Consider the following 19,186-nt stretch of genomic DNA (forward strand, 5'->3'; position numbering starts at 1 on the left):
GCTTTGGATTGTGAATAGGTCATGTGATATTGGTAGAGTTGTGAGTGTAGTGGTGGAATAGGCATGGGGAGAGGGAGCCCCTTTGTTACTTTTAAACAGTGTTTTTTTTACTGCCCCTGATCTCTGACAGCCCATCCCTACTCTATTTCCCCATGTATGCCCTTCTCCCTTCTCCTCTTTCTGCTCTCTCCCAGTCTGTGTGTGTCTCTGGCTTTGAACACTCAAGATCCCCCGGCAGCCTGCTGGGATTGAGGAAGTGGAAATCTCAGTATGCCCCTCCCCCAAAGGTTCTTCTCTCTTCTCCCCGTTTACCCCTCTATTTTCCTCCTCATATCCCTCTTATGCCCTGCTTCCCCCCCCCCCTCATCCCCCCTCATTCCCTCCCATACACATACCCTGTGTTGTGGCGAAGGCAGAGACACACTGTCAGAAACAGACAATGCCTAAAAAACACGAGATGAGAGACCCAGGGACAGGGTGAAGAAGGAAAAAACTTTACTGGTAACACTTTCCATGAAGTCCATATGCATAATGCATTATACATGTTCTCATAATGCATTATACAGACAATTCTGGTGGGATTATGAGCATGTCCTTATTTCTATTACAGCATGTTGGATGACTGTCATTCAAATTCCATTCACCCAGTTCAATGTAACTGCGATAGGTTTAGGCTACTGCATGATACTCTAATTGTCCCTATACCCATCATGACGTTGCTACAACCTAGCCTATGAATTACAGATTACAGCGTAGGTGCACACAGGTGGAGAGACAAATGTAAGGTGACAGACAGTGACATTGAGTTCCACCTTGCACACTCTTGCCTGGATGTAGATGATATTGGGTGTAATCATTTGTCGAACAGTTGCAAACAGGAGTTGATATTGGACAAATTCAGGTATGTTCGTCCCTGTTTTGTTCCATTTGCTTCTGTTTAAAAAATAAACACAGTTCACTTTCATAGCAGCCACATTGTATTCCTTCTTGCATTCATGCGGTCCTCTCACCTCTTCCCTTCGCTTGTGGACTTCAATCCACAACACATCAGCTGTACGTGACCAGGCAAAATAACCTTTCCAAACCAAACCGCTACACACAGCCTACATCGTTCTCACCATATTAGCTAAAGCAACATCATAGTCAGCATAGCTAATAGAACTAATGCGTTAGTAAACCCGCTACAATCATGCAGTAACGTTAATGTACAGTCAGTAAGCAGTTACACCAGTGGACCCTGGTGGCAATAAATGAGTAATATCAAAAGCTGACCTTGACTTGGAAGAGTTCCAGTGTTGTGTTGGAAAGTCATAGCCAGTTAACTAACATAGCTAACATAGCTAAAAAACTGAGGAAATCTCTCTAACATAGCATCCCTCAGTTTTAGCTAACATAGCATCCTCTCTTTAAGCAGGGTGTTTCAGTAGCATAAACTAGCTAGCTTCATTTATGAAATCTCTCTTTCTCTCTATTTCTCTCTTGCTTCTCCTTCATTTTGGAAGAAATCAGTTTGTTCAAAACTGTTCAATTATTGTGTTTCTCTCTCTTTGAGTCAACTACTCGCCACATTTTATACTCTGCAGTTCTAGCTAGCTGTAGCTTATGATTCCAGTTCTAGATTAGTTCTCTGATTATTTGATTGGATGGACAACGCATCATTTTATGCTGCAAGAGCTCTGATAGGCTGGAGGACGTCCTCTCGAAGTTGTCATAATTACTATGTAAGTCCATGGAAGGGGGTAAGAACCATGAGCCTACTAGGTTTTGTATTGAAGTCAATGTACCCAGAGGAGGACGAAAGATAGCTGTCCACCGTCTACACCATGGCACTACCCTCTAGAGTGCTATTGAGGCTACTGTAGACCTTCTTTGTGTAATAGTGTTTTTTAAACAGTTATTGGTGGCGTGATTATATTTAGCATGCTTCCTACCTTTGTTGCTTGCAGAGCAGGTGCTGCAGTGTTTTGTTGTTTAGAGGGATGGGTTTGTGACTGAAGGTTGTTTAAATCTAGATTTCATTTTGTTCTGGTTCCCAGTTTGACCACAGACAGTAACCCTGTGAGAAATAATTTAAAAACATTCAAATCAAATCAAAGTTTATTTGTCACGTGCGCCAAATACAACAGGTGTAGACTTTAAAGTGAAATGCTTACTTACAGGCTCTAACCAATAGTGCAAAAAAGGTATTAGGTGAACAATGGGTAAGTAAAGAAATAAAACAACAATAAAAAGACAGGCTACATACAGTAGCGACGCTATAAAAGTTGTGAGGTAGTATGGTAGTATGTACATGTAGATATGGTTAAAGTGACTATGCATATATGATGAACAAAGAGTAGCAATAGCGTAAACGAGGGGTCGGCGGGTGGTGGGTGGCGGGACACAATGCAGATAGCCCGGTTAGCCAATGTGCGGGAGCACTAGTTGGTCGGCCCAATTGAGGTAGTATGTACATGAATGTCTAGTTAAAGTGACTATGCATATATGATAAACAGAGAGTAGCAGCAGCGTACTTAATGATGGTGTTGGAGTAGTGCCTGGCCATGCAGTCATGGGTGAACAGGGAGTACAAGAGGGGAGTACTGGGGAGCTCCAGTGTTGAGGATCAGCGTGGCAGATGTGTTGCTACATACCCTCACCACCTGGGGGCGGCCCGTCAGGAAGTCCAGGATCCAGTTGCAGAGGGAGGTGTTTAGTCCCAGGATCCTTAGCTTAGTGATGAGCTTTGAGGGTACAATGGTGTTGAAAGCTGATCTGTAGTCAATGAATAGCATTCTCACATAAGTGTTCCTTTTGTCCAGGTGGGAAAGGGCAGTGTGGAGTACAATAGAGATTGCATCATCTGTGGATCTGTTTGGGCGGTATGCAAATTGGAGTGGGTCTAGGGTTTCTAGGATAATGGTGTTGATGTGAGCCATTACCAACCTTTCAAAGCACGTCATGGCTACGGACGTGAGTGCTACAGGTCTGTAGTCATTTAGGCAGGTTGCCTTTGTGTTCTTGGGCACAGGCACTATGGTGGTCTGCTCGAAACATGTTGGTATTACAGACTCAATCAGGGACATGTTGAAAATATCAGTGAAGACACCTGCCAGTTGGTCAGCACATGCCCGGAGCACACATCCTGGTAATCCGTCTGGCCCCGCAGCCTTGTGTATGTCACCCTGTTTAGCCTCTAGCGACGAGCAATCCCGTATCCGGGAGCGTAATCACAGCCTCAAGCTCATTACCATAACGCAACGTTTCCTATTCATGAAAATCGCAAATGAAATGAAATAAATATATTCAAACACAAGCTTTTGTTAACAACACTGGCATCTCAGATTTTCAAAATATGCTTTTCAACCAAAGCTACACAAGCATTTGTGTAAGAGTATTGATAGCCTAGCATAGCATTAAGCCTAGCATTCAGCAGGCAACATTTTCACAAAAACAAGAAAAGCATTCAAATAAAATCATTTACCTTTGAAGAACTTTGGATGTTTTCAATGACGAGACTCTTAATTAGGTAGCAAATGTTCAAAGACCGGAAAATGCAGTCACTTACAACGCCAAACTTTTTTCCAAATTAGCTCCATAATATCGACAGAAACATGGCAAACGTTGTTTAGAATCAATCCTCATGGTGTTTTTCACATATCTATTCGATAATCTATCAGTGGTGGCAGTTGGCTTCTCATCAGAAGCAAACGGAAAAATACTGCAGCTGGAGATTACGCAATAATTGCGATGGAGTACATCAAGCGACCACCTGGTAGATGTAGTCTCTTATGGTCAATCTTCCAATGATATGCCTACAAATACGTCACAATGCTGTTGACACCTTGGGGAAGTGACAGAAAGCCTAAGCTCATTCGTGGCCCATTCGCAGCGATATAAGGAGTCATTGGCATGAGGCGGTTTCAAAAAATGCGGCACGTCCTGATTGGATTTTTATCTGGGTTTTTTCTGTAACATCAGTTCTGTGGCTCTCACAGACAAAATCTTTGCAGTTTTGGAAACGTCAGAGTGTTTTCTTTCCAAAGCTGTCAATTATATGCATAGTCGAGCATCTGATTTAGCTCGTCTGGTAGGCTTGTGTCACTGGGCAGCTCGCGGCTGTGCTTCCCTTTGTAGTCTGTAATAGTTTGCAAGCCCTACCACATAAGACGAGCATCGGAGCCAGTGTAGTATGATTCAATCTTAGCCCTGTATTGAAGCTTTGATTGTTTGATGGTTCGTCGCAGGGCATAGTTAGAGTCCCGCCCCTTTAGCTCAATGCGAATGTTCCCTGTAATCCATGGCTTCTGGTTGGGGTATGTAAGTACAGTCACTGTGGGGACGATGTCCTCGATGCACTGATTGATAAAGCCAGTGACTGATGTGGTGTACTCCTCAATGCCATCGGAAGAATCCCGGAACATGTTCCTGTCTGTGATAGCAAAACAGTCCTGTAGTTTAGCATCTGCTTCATCTGACCACTTTTTTTATAGACCGAGTCACTGGTGCTTCCTGCTTTAATTTTTGTTTGTAAGCAGGAATCAGAAGGATAGAGTTGTGGTCGGATTAACCAAATGGAAGGCGAGGGAGAGCTTTGCATGAGTCTCTGTGTGTGGAGTAAAGGTGATCTAGAATTATTTTTCCCTCTGGTTGCACGTTTAACATGTTGATAGAAATTTGGTATAACTGATTTAAGCTGATTTCAGCTTACCATGATCAGTTTACCACTTTTGTTTCACGTCAGACCAGCAACAACCAAACAGCTGTACTGAACATGCTGCTAAGTACTGCTAATGAGCATGATGATTTTAGGTCTAGTGTGTAATTATGGTTTGTTTCTATGACTGACTGTATCATTAAATGGCTGTTCAGCTGGTGTTCTCTACGAACAGAGCCATTGAGCACCCTCCTGTCTGATTGGCTTCCCTAGAGAGAGAGAGAGAGAGATTTATATTTATGTTTATTTATTTCCCCTTTTGTACTTTAACTATTTGCACATCATTACAACACTGTATATACAGTTGAAGTCGGAAGATTACATACACTTAGGTTGGAGTCATTAAAACTCGTTTTTCAACCACTCCACAAATGTCGTGTTAACAAATTATAGTTTTGGGAAGTTGGTTAGGACATCTACTTTGTGCATGACACAAGTAATTTTTTCCAACAATTGTTTACAGACAGATTATTTCACTTATAATTCACTGTATCACAATTCCAGTGGGTCAGAAGTTTACATACACAAAGTTGACTGTGCCTTTAAACAGCTTGGAAAATTCTTTAGAAGCTCCTGATAGGCTAATTGACATCATTGGAGGTGTACCTGTGGATGTATTTCAAGGCCTACCTTCATAATCCGTGCCTCTTTGCTTGACATCATGGGAAAATCAAAATAAATCATTAAAAAACCTCCACAAGACCTCCACAAATATGGTTCATCCTTGGGAGCAATATCTAAATGCCTGACGGTACCACATTCATCTGTACAAACAATAGTACGCAAGTATAAACACCATAGGACCACGCAGCCGTCATTCCGCTCAGGAAGGAGACGCGTTCTGTTTCCTAGAGCTGAAAGTACTTTGGTGCGAAAAGTGCAAATCAATCCCAGAACAACAGCAAAAGACCTTGTGAAGATGCTGGAGGAAACTGGTACAAAAGTATTTATATCCACAGTAAAACGAGTCCTATATCGACATAACCTGAAAGGCCCCTCAGCAAGGATGAAGCCACTGCTCCAAAACCGCCATAAAGAGATTGGTGCACTTCACAAAATAGATGGCATCATGAGGAAATAAAATGATGTGGATATATTGAAGCAACATCTCAAGACATCAGTCCGGAAGTTAAAGCTTGCATACCTCCAAAGTTGTGGTAAAATGGCTTAAGGACAACAAAGTCAAGGTATTGGAGTGTCCATCACAAAGCCCTGACCTCAATCCCATAGAAAAGTTGTGGGCAGAACTGAAAAAGTGTGTGCGAGCAAGGCGGCCTACAAACCTGACTCAGTTACACCAGCTCTGTCAGGAGGAATGGGCCAAAATAAACCCAACTTATTGTGGGAAGCTTGTGGAAGGCTACCCTAAATGTTTGACCCAAGTTAACCTGTTGAAACTCCCCATCCCGGATCCGGGATCGTGACTAAAGCCTCAGGCTCATTAGCATAACGCAACGTTAACGATTTCTGAAAATCGCAAATAAAATTAAAATAATGCGTTTGCTCTCAAGCTTAGCCTTTTCTTAACAACACTGTCATCTCAGATTTTCAAAATATGCTTTTGAACCATAGAAATTGACTAATTTGTGTAAGAGTATGCAAAGCTAGCATAGCATTTTGTGTAGCATGTAGCACGCAACATTTTCACAAAAGCCAGATAACCAAATAAATAAAATCATTAACTTTGAAGAGCTTCGGATGTTTTCAATGAGGAGACTCTCAGTTACATAGCAAATGTGCAGTTTTTCAAAAAATATTATTTGTGTAGGACAAATCGCTCCGTTTTGTTCACGTTTGGCTATGAAAAAACCCTGTATACAGTTATAGCCTGAAGCTCATTAGCATAATGTAACGTTAACGATTTCTGAAAATCGCAAATAAAATGAAAATAATGCATCTGCTCTCAAGCTTAGCCTTTTCTTAACAACACTGTCATCTCAGATTTTCAAAATATGCTTTTGAACCATAGAAATTGACTAATTTGTGTAAGAGTATGCAAAGCTAGCAATGCATTTTGAATAACATGTAGCACGCAACATTTTCACAAAAACCAGATAACCAAATAAATAAAATCATTTACCTTTGAAGAGCTTCTGATGTTTTCAATGAGGAGACTCTCAGTTACACACCAAATGCGCAGTGTTTCCTGAAAGCGTCTGTGTGTAGGAGAAATCGTTCCGTTTTCTACATTGCGCCTGGCTACTGAAACGAACCGAAAATGCAGTCACCTACAACGTAAAACTTTTTCCGGATTAACTACATAATATCGACCGAAACATGGCAAACGTTGTTTGGAATCAGTCCTCAAGGTGTTTTTTCACATATCTCTTCATTGACATGCAGTTCGTGGAAGCTTGCTTTACTCTCTGTATTGTTTGGAAAAATACTGGCAGGTGACTTTTGCGCACCAATTTCGGCGCAGGACACCGGGCGGACACGTGGTAAATGTGGTCTCTTATGGTCAATCTTCCAATGATCTGCCTACAAATACGTCACAATGCTGCAGACACCTTGGGGAAACGACAGAAAGGGCAGACTCATTCCTCTTGCGTTCACAGCCATATAAGGAGATCATGACAAACAGAGCCTCAAAAATCCTTGTCATTTCCTGGATGCCATCTCATCTTGGTTTTGCCTGAAGCTCACGTTAAAGGGCACGCACAGAGAAGATCTTTGTATTTCTGGACACGTCAGAGTGTTTTCTTTCGAACAGTAGCAATTATATGCATAGTCGAGCATCTTTTTGTGACAAAATATCTTGTTTAAAACGGGAACGTTTTTCATCCAAAAATGAAATTGCGCCCCTAGAGTTCCAAGAAGTTAAGCAATTTAAAGTCAATGCTCCCAAATACTAATTGAGTGTATGTAAACTTCTGACCCACTGGGAATGTGATGAAGGAAATAAAAGCTGAAATAAATCATTCTCTCTACTATTATTCTGACATTTCACATTCTTAAAATAAAGTGGTGATCCTAACTGACCTAAGACAGGGCATTTTTTACTAGGATTTGTGAAAAACTGAGTTTAAATGTATTTGGCTAAGGTGTATGTTAACTTCTGACTTCAACTGTATACATAATATGACATTTGGAACTTTTGTTTACTGTAATGTTTACTGTTCATTTTTTATTGTTTATTGTTTCACTTTTGTTTATTATGTATTTCACTTGCTTTGGCAATTGACACATACGATTCCCATGCCATTAAAGCCAGTAAATTGAATTGAGAGAAAGAGAGAGAGACACTGTGCCTCAGATCCACATAGGGGAAAGTTGAGACCTGGAGGAATAAAAGCTCAGCATTCCCCGATAGCATGTTACATGTTACTGTGCATCGTCTCTTTCTGTTATTCTTCCCCTCTCTTTTCCAACTGTAGTTCAGACAAACTGTAAATCAGACCAACTCAAATCCAATATGGTCAGCAAAGCGTTTGACAGTTTAAAACAAACAAATTAGCCTCAGGTCCAACCTGTATAATTTCTCTTCCTGCTCCCTCCCGACCTTCTGGGCAATGATGTCCCAGTTTTCAGCATATTCTTTGTAGGCCTACAAGTCCCTAGGGTGCCCTTTACTGTTTCTCCACAGACTCTGCCCTAGGGAGGCATGGGTATTGTAGTCAAAGCCTCATGGGTGCCTCAAACTGTGTTTTGATAAAGCTGACAGTACAGTCATGCACAAAGTATAAAGAGCAAACACATTGCCATCCCTTCCCAGAGGTCATTTGGTCTTATATGAAATGTCTCTTCTGCTTGTATAGGGATTCTGGGTGTGCAGTGTTTGTCATTGGGCACACACCCATACACCCACATCCACACACACCATGTTTCTCTGGTGAGCTTGTTGTGTGTCTTTCCACGCATGTAGATTGGGAGCTGTGCCATATCAGAAGTGTTTAACCACTCAGATAAGAAATGTAAGACAACCTTTTCAGGCAGTCTACAAGGTAATGTGGCATTGGGGATGTTCATGCACGGTAAAGGGGTGCCAGACACATACGTTACATTTAGAGAGTCCTAGAGCTCGAGTGGACGGGTGGGAAGGGGAAGACAGCAGTGGAGATGAGAAAGGGAGTTGGGGTTGTCTTTTGATACACATCCTGATGTTTCCCTTGGGTTCTCACTCTGCCCATGTTCCTTTAAGTGCTCTCATTGTGTGGGACTGGTCGAGATAAACACATACATATTCTGACATTCTCTTTAATGTTCACACACAAGCACTTACGGGTGTATTCTCAGAGGAACTCAACCAACTTTCCGCTTTTCTTTTCCAAGCACATCCACTCTCAGTCACTGATCAAATTGTACCAGCCGAGACACTTTAGTCTGCATAGAAACAACAGTTCAATTGGACACGTTAAGGTGGTAGAACTGCTGCTTTTCCATTTGACATTTGACAATCTCCGAACCTAAGGCAGTGGAGCTCTGTTCCACTGGGGTTCTTCCCAATTAAACTCTGGCACAAACAATGCAGTATACATTCTGTGCATGCATGACATATGCCTGAAAACCATGTCTTTGTCTGCCCTGCTAGTGGTCACAGTGAAGAGGAGGGGGATGTAACTGTGGTTGTGGGGGAGGAGAAGGGGAAGGAGGGGGTGTCTCCCCTTTGCTGGAGCGGGAGTCAGGAGTCAGAGCGGGAGTCAGGAGGGGGTTAGATGGGAAGTGGGGGTGAGTGTGGCCCATCTAAGTGAAATGTGCAGTGGTACTGCGGCGCCGAAACCGGTTATCTCTGAACGGCTCTCCTCACCCCTCTTTCCCCTCACCACTGTCACATATTGGGCTCCACCTGAGAGAGAGACAGAGACAGACAGACAGACAGACAGACAGACAGACAGACAGACAGACAGACAGACAGACAGACAGACAGACAGACAGACAGACAGACAGACAGACAGACAGACAGAGAGGGAGAGAGAGAGAGAGAGACTCTAGGACTCCCTAGGACTCTAGGACCTCGTCATCATGGTTTAGAAAGGCTAAATGGTGTAGAAAGGGTATATGGTGTAGAAAGGGTATACGGTGTAGAAAGGGTATATGGTGTAGTTAGGGTAAATGGTGTAGAAAGGGTATATGGTGTAGAAAGAGTATATGGTGTAGAAAGGGTATATGGTGTAGAAAGGGTAAATGGTTTAGAAAGGGTAAATGGTGTAGAAAGGGGAACTGGTGTAGAAAGGGTAACTGGTGTAGAAAGGGTATACGGTGTAGAAAGGGTAACTGGTGTAGAAAGGGTATATGGTGTAGAAAGGGTATATGGTGTAGAAAGGGTATGTGGTGTACAAAGGGTATATGGTGTAGAAAGGGTATATGGTGTAGAAAGGGTAAATGGTGTAGAAAGGGTAACTGGTGTAGAAAGGGTAACTGGTGTAGAAAGGGTATATGGTGTAGAAAGGGTATATGGTGTAGAAAGGGTATATGGTGTAGAAAGGGTAAATGGTGTAGAAAGGGTAAATGGTGTAGAAAGGGTATATGGTGTAGAAAGGGTATATGGTGTAGAAAGGGTATATGGTGTAGAAAGGGTATGTGGTGTAGAAAGGGTATATGGTGTAGAAAGGGTAAATGGTGTAGAAAGGGTATATGGTGTAGAAAGGGTAAATGGTGTAGAAAGGGTAAATGGTGTAGAAAGGGTATACGGTGGTGTAGAAAAATGGGTATAACTGGTGTAGAAAGGGTAACTGGTGTAGAAAGGGGTATATGGTGTAGAAAGGGGTATATGGTGTAGAAAGGGTAGAAAGGGTATATGGTGTAGAAAGGGTGGTGTAGAAAGGGTAAATGGAAAGGGTAAATGGTGTAGAAAGGGTATATGGTGTAGAAAGGGTAAATGGTGTAGAAAGGGTAATGGTGTAGAAAAAGGTAATGGTGTAGAAAGGGTAAATGGTGTATAAATGGTGTAGAAAGGGTATGGTGTAGAAAGGGTGGTGTAGAAAGGGTATATGGTGTAGAAAGGGTATATGGTGTAGAAAGGGTAAATGGTGTAGAAAGTGGTGTAGATATGGTGTAGAAAGGGTATATGGTGTAGAAAGGGTATATGGTGTAGAAAGGTATATGGTGTAGAAAGGGTATATGGTGTAGAAAGGGTATGGTGTAGAAAGGGTAATGGTGTAGAAAGGGTATATGGTGTAGAAAGGGTATATGGTGTAGAAAGGGTATATGGTAGAAAGGGTATATGGTGTAGAAAGGGTATATGGTGTAGAAAGGGTATGGTGTAGAAATGGTGTAGAAAGGGTATATGGTGTAGAAAGGGTATATGGTGTAGAAAGGGTAGAAAGGGTATGGTGTAGAAAGGGTAAATGGTGTAGAAAGGGTATGGTGTAGAAAGGGTAAATGGTGTAGGGTAAATGGTGTAGAAAGGGTAACTGGTGTAGAAAGGGTAACTGGTGTAGAAAGGGTAAATGGTGTAGAAAGGGTATACGGTGTAGAAAGGGTATACGGTGTAGTTAGGGTAAATGGTGTAGAAAGGGTAACTGGTGTAGAAAGGGTAAATGGTGTAGAAAGGGTATATGGTGTAGAAAGGGTATATGGTGTAGAAAGGGTAAATGGTGTAGAAAGGGTATATGGTGTAGAAAGGGTATATGGTGTAGAAAGGGTATGGTGTAGAAAGGGTAAATGGTGTAGAAAGGGTATATGGTGTAGAAAGGGTATATGGTGTAGAAAGGGTATATGGTGTAGAAAGGGTATATGGTGTAGAAAGGTGTAGAAAGGGTAATGGTGTAGAAAGGGTATATGGTGTAGAAAGGGTATATGGTGTAGAAAGGGTATATGGTGTAGAAAGGGTATATGGTGTAGAAAGGGTAAATGGTGTAGAAAGGGTATATGGTGTAGAAAGGGTATATGGTGTAGAAAGGGTATATGGTGTAGAAAGGGTAAATGGTGTAGAAAGGGTAAATGGTGTAGAAAGGGTATGGTGTAGAAAGGGTATATGGTGTAGTTAGGGTAAATGGTGTAGAAAGGGTAACTGGTGTAGAAAGGGTAAATGGTGTAGAAAGGGTATATGGTGTAGAAAGGGTATATGGTGTAGAAAGGGTATATGGTGTAGAAAGGGTAAATGGTGTAGAAAGGGTAAATTGTGTAGAAAGGGTATATGGTGTAGAAAGGGTAAATGGTGTAGAAAGGGTAAATGGTGTAGAAAGGGTATACGGTGTAGAAAGGGTATACAGTGTAGTTAGGATAAATGGTGTAGAAAGGGTAACTGGTGTAGAAAGGGTAACTGGTGTAGAAAGGGTAAATGGTGTAGAAAGGGTATATGGTGTAGAAAGGGTAAATGGTGTAGAAAGGGTATATGGTGTAGAAAGGGTAAATGGTGTAGAAAGGGTAAATGGTGTAGAAAGGGTATATGGTGTAGAAAGGGTATATGGTGTAGAAAGGGTAAATGGTGTAGAAAGGGTAAATGGTGTAGAAAGGGTAAATGGTGTAGAAAGGGTAAATGGTGTAGAAAGGGTAACTGGTGTAGAAAGGGTAAATGGTGTAGAAAGGGTATATGGTGTAGAAAGGGTATATGGTGTAGAAAGGGTATATGGTGTAGAAAGGGTATATGGTGTAGAAAGGGTATATGGTGTAGAAAGGGTATATGGTGTAGAAAGGGTAAATGGTGTAGAAAGGGTATATGGTGTAGAAAGGGTATGGTGTAGAAAGGGTATATGGTGTAGAAAGGGTAAATGGTGTAGAAAGGGTATATGGTGTAGAAAGGGTATATGGTGTAGAAAGGGTAACTGGTGTAGAAAGGGTATATGGTGTAGAAAGGGTATGGTGTAGAAAGGGTATATGGTGTAGAAAGGGTATATGGTGTAGAAAGGGTATATGGTGTAGAAAGGGTATGGTGTAGAAAGGGTAAATGGTGTAGAATGGTGTAAAGAAAGGGTAAAGGGTAACTGGTGTAGAAAGGGTATATGGTGTAGAAAGGGTATATGGTGTAGAAAGGGTATGTGGTGTAGAAAGGGTAAATGGTGTAGAAAGGGTATATGGTGTAGAAAGGGTAAAGAAAGGGTATATGGTGTAGAAAGGGTATATGGTGTAGAAAGGGTATATGGTGTAGAAAGGGTAAAGAAAGGGTAAATGGTGTAGAAAGGGTAAATGGTGTAGAAAGGGTATATGGTGTAGAAAGGGTAAAGGAAAGGGTATATGGTGTAGAAAGGGTAACTGGTGTAGAAAGGGTAAATGGTGTAGAAAGGGTAAATGGTGTAGAAAGGGTATACGGTGTAGAAAGGGTATACGGTGTAGTTAGGGTAAATGGTGTAGAAAGGGTAACTGGTGTAGAAAGGGTAACTGGTGTAGAAAGGGTAAATGGTGTAGAAAAGGGTATATGGTGTAGAAAGGGTATATGGTGTAGAAAGGGTAGTTAAGGGTATATGGTGTAGAAAGGGTATATGGTGTAGAAAGGGTATATGGTGTAGAAAGGGTAAATGGTGTAGAAAGGGTATGGTGTAGAAAGGGTAAAGGTGTAGAAAGGGTATATGTGTAGAAAGGGTATAGAAAGGGTATATGGTGTAGAAAGGGTAGGTGTAAAAGGGGTGTAGAAAGGGTATGGTGTAGAAAGGGTAAATGGTGTAGAAAGGGTATATGGTGTAGAAAGGGTATATGGTGTAGAAAGGGTATATGGTGTAGAAAGGGTATATGGTGTAGAAAGGGTAAATGGTGTAGAAAATATGGTGTAGAAAGGGTAATGGTGTAGAAAGGGTATATGGTGTAGAAAGGGTATATGGTGTAGAAAGGGTATATGGTGTAGAAAGGGTATATGGTGTAGAAAGGGTATATGGTGTAGAAAGGGTATATGGTGTAGAAAGGGTATATGGTGTAGAAAGGGTAAATGGTGTAGAAAGGGTATATGGTGTAGAAAGGGTATATGGTGTAGAAAGGGTATATGGTGTAGAAAGGGTATGTGGTGTAGAAAGGGTAACTGGTGTAGAAAGGGTATATGGTGTAGAAAGGGTAAATGGTGTAGAAAGGGTATATGGTGTAGAAAGGGTATATGGTGTAGAAAGGGTATATGGTGTAGAAAGGGTATATGGTGTAGAAAGGGTATGGTGTAGAAAGGGTATATGGTGTAGAAAGGGTATATGGTGTAGAAAGGGTATATGGTGTAGAAAGGGTATATGGTGTAGAAAGGGTAAATGGTGTAGAAAGGGTAAATGGTGTAGAAAGGGTATATGGTGTAGAAAGGGTATATGGTGTAGAAAGGGTATATGGTGTAGAAAGGGTATGGGTGTAGGGTAAATGGTGTAGAAAGGGTAATGGTGTAGAAAGGGTAAATGGTGTAGAAAGGGTATATGGTGTAGAAAGGGTAAATGGTGTAGAAAGGGTATATGGTGTAGAAAGGGTATATGGTGTAGAAAGGGTATATGGTGTAGAAAGGGTATATGGTGTAGAAAGGGTATATGGTGTAGAAAGGGTATATGGTGAAAGGGTATATGGTGTAAAAGGGTATATGGTGTAGAAAGGGTATGGTGTAGAAAGGGTATGGTGTAGAAAGGGTAAAAAGGGGTGTAGAAAGGGTATGGTGTAGAAAGGGTATATGGTGTAGAAAGGGTAAATGGGTAGAAAGGGTATATGGTGTAGAAAGGGTAGGTGTAGAAAGGGTATATGGTGTAGAAAGGGTATATGGTGTAGAAAGGGTATGTGGTGTAGAAAGGGTAAAGGTGTAGAAAGGGTATATGGTGTAGAAAGGGTAAGGGTGTATGGGAAAGGGTATATGGTGTATATGGTGTAGAAAGGGTATATGGTGTAGAAAGGGTATATGGTGTAGAAAGGGTATATGGTGTAGAAAGGGTATATGGTGTAGAAAGGGGTGTAGAAAGGGTATGGTGTAGAAAGGGTATATGGTGTAGAAAGGGTATATGGTGTAGAAAGGGTATATGGTGTAGAAAGGGTATATGGTGTAGAAAGGGGTGTAGACTGGTGTAGTATATGGTGTAGAAAGGGTATATGGTGTTATATGAAAGGGTATATGGTGTAGAAAGGGTATATGGCGAAAGGGTATGTATGAAAAGGGTACCGGTAATGGTATACTGTGTAGAAAGGGTATATGGTTAATGGTATTTACAGTATCAACACACTTCGAAAATCAGACGCTTGGAGGGCCATTTGGAGAGGGTTGTTTTTGTGTGTATTGTGTGGGTTTGCATGTGTGTGAGCATGTGCATTTATGTAAGTGTGTGTGTGTGAGAGAGAGAGAAATTTGAGAGATGAATTCATACACTCTCTATGCTAATAGTATGGCTGTAGGGGTATTTGCATGTATGAGTGTGTCACACAACCCAGATGCTTATGTCAAGAATGAAAAAAATATGGCTAAAACAACAGGCATTATGTGCTTTCTAAAGGCTTTAGGACAAACCCTGGTGGTAATCAAGACTGTTCCGCTTTGACTCGTCTTCTCTTCTGTCCCTTGATTACCTTTTAGCCTTCTACTTTGTTGTTCCTCTGTCTCCTTTCGCCTCCTATTTCTGTCTTAATCCTCCTAATTTAATTCTCCCTTGATCCTCTCTCTTTCCCTTCATCCCTTTCCTTCTCTCTCTCTCTCTCTCTCTCTCTCTCTCCTTCTCTCTCTCTCTCTCTCTCTCTCTCTCTGTGTACACAGCTGCAGTCGTTCCTGCAAGTGAACATCAGCCAGGTACATGTGGATGAGTGTGCCAACACCGACTGTGGCGGCAGCGGCGGCTGCTCCAACGTGCTGAGCGTCAGCGACACGCCCACTGTGGTGGATTCTGGGAGCCTGTCACTGGTGTCCGTGACGGTGGAATCCACGGCAGTATGCAGCTGCTCCGGTAGAGAACACGTCCACAAGATCTGTTCCTCCTATCCCAGAAACCCCTGCTTCAACGGGGGCATCTGTGTCGACACTCAGAGCGGGTACAGGTGAGGAAGAAGTCATACCACCTGCAGTGAAATGTTCACACAGGAGAAGGGGTTTAATTGTGTTTACAGTTGTGTACGGGTGAGCTGAGGTGTCAAAAAACAGCAAATAGCCTTTGGCAGCCTGACCTTTTAGCAGTCACGAGGGTGGGGGAAGGGGAGGGAAGGCTCAGATCTGTTGTTTCCCTGTTGAGGTAGTGATGGTTACCTGGAGTTTTCAACAGATAGATGAGAATGAATACCTGCTAGGAGAATGCTTTATGAATGAGAGTGAGGGCTATGTGTGGGAGAGGAATCAATAAGTCAACTAATACTTAAATCTTGCTAGAGAGATGAAACTCTATGAAGGTATTTGGCCAAAAACAGGCAAGTGGCGCCGTGCGCTCGCACCAATGCTGTGCTGGTGCTGAATGATAGATCAAGTGAAGCTTTCAAAAGGATCCAAGCCCCTTTTTGTGAGTCTCATCACTTAACCTACCTCCAAGATTTCTCACAAATATGAGGTACACAGCTTTTAGCCTTTTTCTCCAATTATCCAGAGCCAATAATGCTATTGATTTTCTTCACTGGGTAACAATACCTAAACAGAGAGAAGGGGACTAACAATCCATTTTACACGGGGGGCGAGGGGGGTAATGGTGAGGAGGAGAGAGTGCAGCAAAGTCATTTGGTACGGGGGTTGGAAGGTGAGGTGAGGGTGAGGGTTAGACAACCAGAAAACATAGCCGAGGCTGTTTAAATAACCTCGTTAGCCACGCCTGATTATTCTGCTTCATCTCTAATTGAACAGAGTTAAACCATGTCCACAGGTCTCACCTCTCTCTCCCTCTCTCTCTCTCTCTCTCTGGCTCTCTCTCTCTCTCGTCGGCCAGGCCTTTGATGTCTTTCCGACCTGGGCTCAGCTCACTGCTGTAATCCCAGCGGTGGTTGTTTAGGAGAGAAGCTTTAGCTTCAGTACTGAGCTCTGTATTCTACAGTACAGCAGCCATGTTGCAGTGCCATGTGTCTGGTGCCTCGTGTTCCTCTCTGCTCCTCTCACCTCCTCTACCTCTCTCACCCAGTGCCTCTCTGTTTTTGGTTCCTTCTTGGTCCTCCTGAATGAATTTCATAGTTGTGCTCTGAATGTCTGAGCGAGCTCAACATCAAGCTAAATACTTCTGGGATCGTGTTGAGGAGGAAGGCTAAACGCCGCCGGTGATGTGGGGGGAATTTTCTTTAATCTAATGATCTTTGTGATTAAAAATGCAAAGGAAATGAACACGTCGAAAATGCCAACCTGGCCGCTACACGAAAGGAGGTATTTAAAAGGGAATGATGCATGTTTTATCATACATCTGTGTATATTTTTGTTAGGGTGTTTGCAATGCGGAAGTGCACTTAAATGACAATGCACAAACAATTTAATGAGCGCTCGAGATCATTTAAAAAATATATATATTTCATCTCTGAGAATTCATGCAACACTTTATTTTCTGATGCAATTCTGTGTCAACCAGATTGTACACAAGCACTGTGGAGACCACTTAGGTACAATAAAACTGGAGACTGTCCTACTGTTTTTTCTTTAAATTAATCTACTCACGTTCACATATGCAGAGTTGCATCCAGTTTATACGGACCATCCAAAGTCATCCAAAATCATGGCAGACATGGGATGCATTTAAAAATGATGTGTCTTTGGCTGTGAGTGATGAAAGAAAATGTGGCCTCGTTCGACAATTCCTTGAGTAATTCAATAGACGGTTTTGTGCACAAAGACCTAAAGTGGCTCATTAGGAATTTCCAAATCTGACCGTGTATAGAAATGGTCATTCTGGGCCAGGAGTCAGTTAAACTGCAGTACCGAAGCCAAACTGTAGGAGCAGTCAAAACCATGCTTCTTGACCAGTAACCTGACCCCTTTTGGTGGAGACACATAAACGACTACACTGCTGTGTGTCTGGCCTGAACTCTGTGAGCAGAATCAGAATCACCATATCTACTAAGGCACTGCTCTAGGGAGGTGTTGGCCATTCCTCCTGTGGGTTTCACGTGTGCAGACTTATGATCCCACAGACGTCAACACAGCCACAGATGATACTTCAGTTGGAGCACGCTGACAGACGTATAACGTTAGTCTCCTGACTGAGGTAGAGAAAGAGAGAGGACGAAGGAGGATGACAGACACACACATACACACACACACACACACACACACACACATCCCGTGCAAACACACACATCGAAAGTCCCTCGTTTAAAATCCACTTGGCATTGTTAGTTCATATTCAGAGGTAATCTGCTGCTGATTTGGTGTTCATGTCTAGAAAGGGGGTGTATACGGATGTTCCTGAAAAAATTGCCAGACATCTTGCCCAAAATTTGAACATATGCCCAAATGCTCTTCCTGGAATTGTCCATCCTGCTTCCCTTTGAAACACGAAAGGAGAAGCAATTTAATTTGGTTCTCTGCTGTTTAATTAAAAGAAGAAAGTAAACCCAGGATTTGTGTCTAGTTGGACGTACTAAGCGTGTAATGTGCCTCGCCATTGGTCCGTACCAGGATGATTTATGCAGCCAACCCAGAGTTAATCCCAGCTCTCTCTCTGTTGGAGACACATATTGGCTTCTAACAGTTGAACTGACATTGCCAGTTTGGCCCAAACACAAGATAAAGTTGTTGATGTGTCAGAACAGAAGAGCCTCCTTGTTGATGACAAGTTGTCCTTGTAAGAACTCACATTCCTCAGCTTATATTATAACTGAAAAGCCAAGAACTGAAAAAGCTGTGAAGCATTTTAAATCTGTGAATGTAGCGAATAATTAACCATGTTAATAGAAATTCCTCACATTATACGTATTCAATTAGGACATTTCTACGATTATTGTTTCCACTAGAGAATGTCTTTATAACTGAAGGTCAATGTCATCCTCTGCAGGCTTGGGTGTGTGAAACCGTTCAAAGACAAACGCAAGCCTGGTAATAGATATGAGACAGAGGCAGTGGACGGTTGCTGAGCAGAGCACAGAGCCCTGGCCTGGTTTATCACTAGGCGTTGAGCACACGGATGTCGAACTGAGCAGATGCGTAGAGATCCCCTGCGACGCAGCTCAGAGATTTAAGATTTAAGAAACAACATGTAGATAATCGTGGCGGCCAGGATTAATAGCGGGATTTGAAAATGGAGGGCAGGGGAGATTACTTGGTCCGAACGCTAACAAATAACATTCCCGTGTGCAAGCAAAGAACAGGAAATGAGCAAAGGGAGAAAAAAAACTCAAGTACAGTAAGAGGATTGGGGTTGAGGCCATCGTGGCTGAAATCATGTTCCTGATATCTCTGAGGGGATAAAGGAGTGAGATAATTCCCTGACAGTGGGTGAATTGTTTCCAAACGGACAGATAAGGTCAAGTTTCCAGTGTATTGTCCCCCTATCTTTACATCTCCTTCTCTCTACAGCCTTATCTCTCCCTCTTTCTTTTCTATAAGTGATCCCTCCGTTGTACGTCACTGTCTGTCACTCCGGGAGATGTGTTGAAGTCTTTTTGATGGTCAGATGGTGTAATACACGCCTTGTTTGCCGCTCGGGGCCTAGTCACACTGAGCCGTGACCGTGCGTGTACACTTCCTCCCTTTCCATGTGACAGTGGTCAGGTAGACGCATG

General features: G+C 42.4%; 1 protein-coding gene across 1 annotated transcript in view; it reads left to right on the forward strand.

Moving 5' to 3' along the window:
* The window catches only part of LOC135504728 (neural-cadherin-like), a 228,295-nt gene that overhangs the window by 169,385 nt on the left and 39,724 nt on the right, over positions 1-19,186 (forward strand). The window contains exon 22 of the mRNA XM_064923548.1: positions 15,267-15,544. Within this exon, the coding sequence (XP_064779620.1) occupies positions 15,267-15,544 (278 nt within the window). The remainder of the gene's footprint in view (positions 1-15,266; positions 15,545-19,186) is intronic.

This window comes from Oncorhynchus masou, chromosome 2, assembly GCF_036934945.1.
Source record: "Oncorhynchus masou masou isolate Uvic2021 chromosome 2, UVic_Omas_1.1, whole genome shotgun sequence".
Taxonomy (NCBI): domain Eukaryota; kingdom Metazoa; phylum Chordata; class Actinopteri; order Salmoniformes; family Salmonidae; genus Oncorhynchus; species Oncorhynchus masou.